The following is a 9,451-nucleotide window of genomic DNA, read 5'->3' as shown; positions in this document are numbered from 1 at the left end:
ACATAAAATTTAGGTATATACCAAGAATAAAAAATATATTTAAACCAAAAGAAGAAATGAAAGAAGTGTTGTGCATTCATTCACCAAAGAAAACTGTACAAGGTGGTAGAAGAAAATAATAGAAAATGTCAAGCAGTACCATAAAACAAATTCGTTCACACTGGGTGTGCTCCTAAGTTATAGATGTAAGCAAGACAGGTTAGTCTCAAATTCGTAATTAACACTGTCACAACTATTTCGAAACTAAAATAGCAATATTTTTTTAAAAATCTGCCTTAAATAGCAGGTGTAGTAAAATCTTAGATACAAGTCTAATTCAATTGATTAAGGATTTGTGAGTTAATGTAAATTTTCTAACACTATCTTCAACTCCCATAGATAAAAAAAAATAAAAAATCTTGCATAATGACACCCTGTGACAAGTTGAGATTTAAGTTTATGGTTCATACAGGAGCCGAAGGGGTTGTTATATTACATTATGATGAGCCTTTCACACCGCTTCATTAGCTTAAACACAAAACGGCTTACTTATAAGTTCGTTAATTCTGATGAAGATTAAGCAGTGTATTTATTTAGACTAATACAAAATATTGGACCCATACAATCACAAAATACGATGAAAAAGCTTCTTATGATTCCTAGTTATTACAACAAGATGGCAACCATCAATCTTAATCGAGCTTCAATTTTGCAAAAAGGTTAAATTATTGAAATTATATCACCAATAAAAGAAATAGCTCAGAAACATACACCAACAAATTGTCTAGCTTTAAATAATCAAAGGTGCAATCCATCTAACTCAGGAGAAAATGACTGAAGGGGGTTAAAAAGAAATGATAAAAATCTGAAGAATATTATTTTCCTTTTCTGCCATTGTATCAACACAAGCCTTTTGTTCCCATTTACATGTCTTGTGTATCTTGATTATCATCACCCCCTCTGTTGGATCCTCCTTGATCAGTTCCAAACGTCCTCTTGCTCATGTTAGTTCGCTGCACTAATCGAACCAGTGCTTGAACCACTTCTGACATAGGTGGTCGGAATTCCGGCTCCGGCTGCCCCAAAAGTAAAATTAGAATAAATGATAATGCATGTAAATGCTGTTCATCCCCAAGGGTGCCACAAGGCTTGAACTTAGCACTTGGGAATTATTGTGTAAAAATTCAAATAGACGCCCAAAACAAGTAAGTGATTTACTGCCTATTCACTAAAACAATAAAATTTAAGATGAAACACGACTGACATTACCTGAACGCATAGAGCAATAACATCCGCAAATCGAGAAAGGGACTTCACAGGGTATAGTCCTTCCAATGCAGGATCAACCATTTTAGCCAAAGCATCGATATCATGGAGTTGAGGTGTTGCCCATCGAACCAACGCCTGCTCAGACCTCGGCCTTGAGCTGTAGAAGGAACGTTTTAACAATCATGCATGTGCCCATTAATGTTTGAAAGTGTGTACATGTAAAAGTAAAACTGTTATGCTACTTAAAGGTATATCAATCTTACCTATCAAACGGTTTCCGTCCACTAAGAAGTTCCAACATGACAACTCCGAAGCTATAAACATCACTCTTAAGAGTATAATGACCAGACAAACCAACTTCGGGAGCTTCATATCCAGATCCAGCATTATTGTTTAATACCTGAACATGAGAAATTAGTTAGAACTTCTAATACTTTTAGTATGTAAATGTCAGTGGGCAAACAGAGAAATAGCATTCAGTAAGAGGGCTGTCAGTATTATTGCCAATGATTGACACAAACACAATATCTATCCAATCTTAAGCTTGTCTTAACCAGAGTGGTCTGAAATTCAATCCTTACCAGTACTTCATAATTAAGTTAAATTTATTTTTTATTAAAATGGTGGCAATAAGTTTCAAACTTAAGACCTCGTGCCAATTACCCAAGCCTCTCACCAGTAGCCAGCCAATGAAGGTAGGGTGGCTTGGCTTGTGCATTGTCTATGCTTTAAGTAACAGCTTAAGCTTTTAGGAGAAATGATTCTCGATAATAGGCAAGGCAACTAAAGCCAATGGTTGTTCATGCAAAATATTTATACGTCCAACCATTCTCACTTTCTTTCCCTAATTGTTATAACTTGACAATGACATATATGGCAATATCAACTAAAGAATTAGTTTTAAGTAAGAATAAGAACAATTGGTTCAAAACTGAAAAATGAGAATTTGTAGTTAAACCTAAAAATTACAGAAACAGAGTAAACTACCCTGGCCAAACACCATCGCACATCCAACTATAAGCACATCAATTCATAGCATAAAGCTGTTAAGTTCCAAAAAACTAAATCACCTGGTTTGCATTTGGAATATAGCTTGCCAATCCACTGTCAGAAAGATGAGGATTAAAATCTGTATCAAGCAATATGTTGGCCGACTTTATATTCTTATGAACAACAGATGGTGAACAAACTTCATGTAGGTACCTGGGAGAAAAACAAGTAGAGTTAGGTTGTTGATTCTCAGGGCGAAAATTTACATTGATGCTTGAAGTCCAAAACTATGTTGTCTTGTACATTAGATCTGTTGGTATCAAATTTATAGTTAAATTGTATAATCCTTTTAATTTTTAGGGTGAACCCTTGCACAGCAGTAAAATTGTGCCTCGGTGACTAGTTGGTCATGGATTTAAATCCGGAAACAGCCTCCTTGCATATGCAAAGGTAAGGTTGTGTACAAGGACCCTCCCTAGGGTACGTTAGCTTTTAATTAAATTGTATAATCCCAAACTATTTTATCCTATTTTTTCATTTTCAAGTTTGAATATTAGACTTAGTTATTGTCAAGATATTAGAGTCTATATAACCAAGTGGACAAGAGTTTGATCCTAGCTGACCCTATTCTTATAATTAAAAGTTGAATTGTATCCCAAAGCTGAGTGGTGTGTGAGAATTGTCCACACTTTAAGCCCGAAAAGGCTCCTGTGCAACAGGACATGTTAATATAAAACCATGCATAAGCCTTGACCCAACAACTTAAGCTATATGGGATAGTTGGTTCTTGACAGTAATAATCTACACATTTTAACCTGGTTGAAAACAAAGATGGTTACAAAAATCTATTTACAAGAAGACAATGCACAAATAAATTAAAAAGGAAAAATATTGAACCAATTAAGAGTTTAAGACACAGGTTAGCATGCAAAAGCCAAGAAAAATATATGAAGCAGGTAGAAAGATAGGAGAGAAAGGAGATAGAAAGGATGGGCTAATAAGTAAATAGAAAACCAGATTCATTCATAAGGTTCAGCCTAATATGAAATAGCACAAAACCTTCTTATAAATGTAATATCAAGATCTTCTGTCTACATCAACAAACAACTAACTTACTCTAAAGCGCGTGCAATCCCCAAAGCAATTTTCACTCGTGAATTCCATATCAATGGTTTACTACACTCATCAGGTAGGTGAAGGAAGTCATGCAGTGATCCATTTTTATGAAACTCATAGACTAGTAGGTGTTGGCCATGCTCTGAACAATAACCTACAAGCTCTGTCACATTGGGATCATGCAATTGGGATATGTTTGAAACTAGTTCTACAAAATCGTCAGACATATCATTGGGAAGGACAGATGAATCGATCTTCTTCACGGCAAGAACCTACAACATTTTCAGAAGAAAACCAAATCAAAACCATTAATAAGCATATACACAGATTCTAGACATGGTCTACTATAGAAAAGTCCATGGTATTTTATTGGGGGCTATTGGCTGTACGTGTAGCATCTACATGCAACAGGACTTCTCAGACTTTTTGATTTTATACTTGTATAGCCATAAGACTTAAAAGATGCATCATCAACACATGCATTCACGTGCTTTCGTATTGAAAATATTCAGATTTGACCCCTTCTAGTAAAATTATATAATGTGACAATTCTATTTTGGAATTACATATCTCTGCTACCAGCATTAGATATAGAGGTGTATTTACAGCAAACAACAGGTATGGAATACCTTTCCGTCATCAAATTGAGCACGGTATACGCGTCCAAAAGACCCCTCACCAAGAAGTTGCTCCACGCTGAAGCTTCCAGTAGCAATCTGGAGGTCAGCTATAGAATATGATTTTACATTTGCAGGAGCTGTTACAGTCTTCTTGACTTTAGTGGGCTTATTGACTATAACGGGCTTGTTTGAAAACTCATCCTCATCAAATGATTTGCGACGATCAAAAGGAGGAGGTTTAAGGCTTATTGGGGCCGCAGATGTATCAAATGTCTTAAAATCAGTTACAGATGAAGTTTGCATGGAATTCATTTCTGCATTATGACAGATAATAATATGTCAATTTCAATCAAAACATAATGAAAGCAGAATAAAAATTAATGGCTAAAAATTAAACTGAAAGCATTAAGACAAGGCAGTCATTTCCACTAAAGAAGAATGTAGATTGCCCAGTCATTTTCTAATTAGTGGTGCAGTTTGCACAACTAATTATAACAACAATAAGCTTTCTCTAGTCTGGTCATAGCTATGGTGCCAAACATGCATCTGTCCCAGACAAAAGTGTTCAAGTAATTGCTACTAACTTGCCTTACAGTTCAAATACAGATTATCTTCTAATATTATAGATTGAATTGCAAAACTCATTTATCAAAAGCAGAATTATGTATATCATAGTTAGGCGTCAATAGAGGAGGTGGTTTCAGAAGAATGAAGGGTGAACCTACAAATTAAGTGAAATGTTATGAATATTCGTTGACCTAAACTAAGGGAGACCTCTTAATAAAATAATGAAAATGATTTTTCAATAGTATGCAAGAATAAAATGTGGACCGTGCACTTCATGTTGAGCCAAGGGTTGATTGTCAAGCTTTTCAACATCATTAAATGACTTTTTGGATCTTCTCTTCACCAGAAAGAATGCTACTATTGCTCCAACAACCAAGATGGAGATCACTATTCCAGCAATGCCACCACCTCCTATACCAGATTTTTTGCCTCCACCGTCACTTGAGCCAGCATCTGATGGGCTATGACCCCCAGATTTGTGATTTCGATTTCTTGATACTACTGGAGGTGTCCCAGGAGGAGGTGGGGGTGCAGGTCCTGAGCTCCATTCATTACCATCCTTTCTGTCATTAAATTTGACCATTTTCAAGATTTATAGAATTGATGACGAAAAATTTATTCTTACAAAAACTGCTGATAATGTCAATGCTTACTGTATTATGTTATTCAATTGTTCTGGTATCCAGCCAGTAAAATGATTGTTTCCCACATTCCTGAGATAAATTTAAGAACATAAATACAACTGAAAAGGAACTTCTATTGAAATATAGGAAAGGGCATTCCAAAGCTGTTATATGAAACAAAAACATACAAAGTTCCAAGAGGCAGATTAGCAAGGACATCAATGGTGCCTGTAAACTGGTTGTTTTGCAGATACCTACATAATTGTGAACAAGTCAACTCAGAATGTAATCAATGCCATGTAAATATAAGCAGAAAAATGGAAAAAGAAAAAGAAAAGTTAGACATTTACATGGTTCTTATGCTAGAAAGTGAGCTCATAGTCTGAGGCAGGTCACCTGTCAAAGAATTGAACGAGAGATCCCTGCAACAAATAATAGATATTATACCTAGTATATGGATCATTTTTCACAGGATAATGTAAATTGTCTTAAACATGGGATCAGAAGCAAAATTGTGAAATTACCAAATGCAAAATGGAAAATAATCCATAAGAAAAGGCATAAAATCTCAGACTGAAAATGAACACGATCAATATTTTATAGTTAACTAAACTTGATAGACATCTAGACTACTTTTTATATTGTTGAAGGGCAGGAGGAATAGGAAATCTCACAATGTAGAGAGGGAAGAAAGCTTTTGAAAATCAACATTAAGTGCTTGCTGGAGCTGATTGTGACCAAGATTCCTGCATAACCAAGATTAAATTAAAAAAATGATTCCAGTTGCTTGTGAAGGAGGTTTATACAATAAGAAGTGTACAAGAAGTTAAGAAGATGATTACACACAGGATTACAAGCGAAGTCTTTTCAGAAAGGGAATAAGGGATTGCCCCATTGAAATTATTATTAGCAAGATTTCTGCATCCAAAGAAACATGAACAATGAATGTTAGAAATTAATGAATTATAATATCAGAACAAAAGTCAACAAAAAAAGTAATAAAAGATATAGAAACATACAAGTACTGCAGATTAGGAGGAAGTTGGTATGGTATGGTGCCACCAATATTGTTGTTACTTAAGTCTCTGCAGAATTTGACAAGGTCATAAGAATAGTAACAATACATATAAAACTGGCTATAAGATATGAATGAGACCATTAACTTACAGGTTTGTGACAGATGACAAGGGTTCTAGCTGGTAACCCAAAGATCCAGAAAGTGAACGACCAGGTAACTTACTGATAAGAAGTGAAAAATAAACAAATAATCATATCAGAAATCACAGCACCAAAAGCACTAATAATCAAGTCATAAGTGAAAGGGAGATTGCGACTTCACATCTCTGTGACTCGATTGCCAGAGCAAGTGATGCCTTGCCAAGACTGTCCACAGGGATCATCACCATTCCAATTTAGCTGGGAAGGTGAGTTCATACTTTGAAACAAAACCTTTAGAGAAGTAACTGCATCAAACATTAAGAAAAAGATAGTTGGTAAACCCCGGACATGTAAAATAGAAAGTAGTATGATGAAATTCTAATACATTAGTGTCTGCACTACCATCCTTTTTACATATTTTAAGATATGAACACTACTTGCCAACTAAGGAACCTATTATGATAGCATTTATCACTTCTAAGCATAAGTGAACAAATTAATCATTGATCTTCTTAGCCTGAATTCAGAAAATGTTCACATTGAAGATTTGAGAATTGATTATTCATGATATTGACTTTACACCCTTAGACATCAAGAAAGAAAAAATAACAATAAAGAAACTCAAATTCATTAAGGATTCTTAAAATTATGCATTGCAGTCTCTTGGGCCAAAATGGCATGATATGACATTAAATCAATGGATGCATGTGAGTTCATGAAAAGTAATATTACTGACTATAGAGGAACATAAAGAAAACCTATTCACATCACCTAGCCACTTACCTAATAAGAGTAAATATGCAAGGATTTTAAACCATTATGTACTTAAATTTACAAGAGTTCATCATTGGGGGTTACTAGAAAATTTAATATCAGATGTTCACCAAGCAAACATTTTATACATTCAAAGTGTCACAAAGCAGACCAAGTTGCTGGTCAAGTACGTGGATGTGGATAACAAAAGAAGAATAAATATACATATAGGATTACATCAAACATGAATAATAAGATGCAAAATCAGTATAACAAGCATATTTATTCCCAAACCTTAAATAGATAGCTAGAGCCTACAAGACTATAGTGATTGATATATCAAAAATTGCATGGCAGATTTGAGCGCTCTAGCCCAAACGAATCCTATTTCGGCTATTACCTTCTCCATTACTATGTTCTCATATGTAGGAATACCCCCGTTAACCGGCTTTTGTAGCAAATTCTATTTGTTCTTTGCCGCTTTGGGTTGTGGGGCTTACTTCCTAGCCCCAGTGGGAGTAGTGACTAGCATTATAGGTTGTTGGTTGCCACTGAGTAAGTCAGTTTGGGGAAGTGATTGATGTTCGATTGGGCTTTCACCCTTCAAGGTCTTAGTAGTTTAAGATAGAATCCAGCATACTAGTGGTGTTGTTTCAATCACTCTGTAATACTTCAAATCTCATAACAGAAATATGGCAGGACAAAATTCATTACATAAAGCCCAGAACAAAGTTGAGAAGGATTTTGGAATTAAGCAGAAATGCAGCTACCACAGTTCAAGGTTAGTTTTATTAGTAATAAAGCAATCAACCTCGTGATACAAGTGAATGCTGAGAACTACTACAAAGGATGGAGAGCAGCCATAGAATGGTGATCTTTTAACAGCCCAAGATGTCAGTCACATGTCACGCGAGGTCTAGTGCTTTATTAAGATACAGCAGCAATCTTTGTAGCTAAATCTTCTCATAGAGTTCTTAGATTTCTTTTTTTTTTAATGCATTAGACATCATCATATAGGAACGACAAATTTGAACATCAAACAGAAAACACAAAATATCCAAGACAACAAGTACATGGAAGGGAATGAATGTGGAAGATGAAGGGTCCCACTCAGCTGTTGCAATTTGTTTTTGTGCAGCTTGAGTGGATATTATTATAACAGGAATCTCCTGTTTTCGAACTTGAAAATTTGTTCAGCTGTACGTTAAGAAGAAAATATAAGAAAATAGCAACTGTGTTATTACATCAATCAATCATTGTTAGTTGACCACAATCTCTAGAGTAAAGAAGTGAGAATTGCATCAACCAGCCACACAGCACACACACAACACATAGCTGATAGCTCAAACAAAACTGAAAATAAAATAAAATAACTATTATTTTTTATATAAAAAAAAAATCCTTCTTTTGCTGAAATCATTGGTACACAAAGCATAGGCCACTCTATCAATCTGAGAAACCAGTAACATTCAGGGTAACAAAATTAAACAAGTGCCACTGAAGAGATCAGCTGGAAAACTTCACTATGATAAAAAAAAAAAAAACCAATACAACCAGACACAAAAACATAGGCCAAATCAAACTAATCAGCTGAGGAATTGACAGAGTTATCCATATATATATAAGCAAGCAAAAGGGAAGAAAACAAAGAAAGAAGTAGACTTAACTAACACTAGCACAATGGTCACACACACAGAGTGATGAAAAGTGCAAAGCTGAGAGTGAGATCAGAGAAAACACTAACCGTCATTTGGATCTGTGTCACCATTGATGGCCAAAATGCAGGTGCTGATCAAAAGCACCAGCACCAGCCTTGCTGGATCCAGCACCATTTTTTTAGTGAATCAATCTTTTATCGGAAAAGTTCTTCCAACCCAGAAAGAAAAAAGGATGTGCAATCAAGCCCTTTTCGTCAATTTTCAATTTTTCATAATAAATATTTTATGGGTTGATGCCTATATATGTTGCCTTGCCACCATTGCCGAGTAAAGCTGGCAAGCACGAATCGCCTTATCACATTATTCTGTATTCTATATTTTGTAATAATTTATTATTATCTTCTTCTTTTTTTTACAGAATTATTATTATCTTCTTACAATTCTCTTTTTTATATTTTAGAAAAATAAAGCAGCATATTATGATTCTACTCTCTTCTGAATTAAATAATTAGATTTTTTTCCTTGGTTGAAAAAAAAACTTTCCTATATTAAAATCCTTCAATTTTTTAAGGTTATATTAGTGAAAGTAGTTGAAAAACTTGTTTCTCCCCTCTTTGATTTAGAGAAAGCATTATCTCCTCTCTTTCAAAATCAATAAAATGATGGGATTTTTTCTTATTTTTTTATTAATATTAATATTTTTATAATTTTTTAAGAC

At 34.6% G+C, this 9,451-nt stretch overlaps 1 protein-coding gene across 1 annotated transcript; it reads right to left on the bottom strand.

Moving 5' to 3' along the window:
* Window positions 1-547: 547 nt before the first annotated feature.
* On the bottom strand, window positions 548-9,063 carry LRPK (serine/threonine-protein kinase LRPK). Its single transcript, NM_001255005.2, has 16 exons — window positions 8,820-9,063; window positions 6,504-6,627; window positions 6,332-6,403; window positions 6,184-6,249; window positions 6,011-6,082; window positions 5,839-5,910; window positions 5,515-5,586; window positions 5,353-5,418; window positions 5,195-5,254; window positions 4,806-5,104; window positions 3,984-4,288; window positions 3,355-3,626; window positions 2,319-2,451; window positions 1,512-1,648; window positions 1,249-1,405; window positions 548-1,055 (listed from the first exon to the last, which is right to left on the bottom strand). The coding sequence occupies exons 1-16, from the start codon at window positions 8,905-8,907 to the stop codon at window positions 903-905; spliced, it is 2,148 nt and encodes a 715-aa protein (NP_001241934.2). The 5' UTR covers window positions 8,908-9,063; the 3' UTR covers window positions 548-902.
* Window positions 9,064-9,451: the final 388 nt, after the last annotated feature.

This window comes from Glycine max, chromosome 16, assembly GCF_000004515.6.
Source record: "Glycine max cultivar Williams 82 chromosome 16, Glycine_max_v4.0, whole genome shotgun sequence".
NCBI lineage: Eukaryota > Viridiplantae > Streptophyta > Magnoliopsida > Fabales > Fabaceae > Glycine > Glycine max.
Note: the sequence above shows the minus strand (reverse complement) of the source record. Positions and strands in the feature narration are given on the sequence as shown.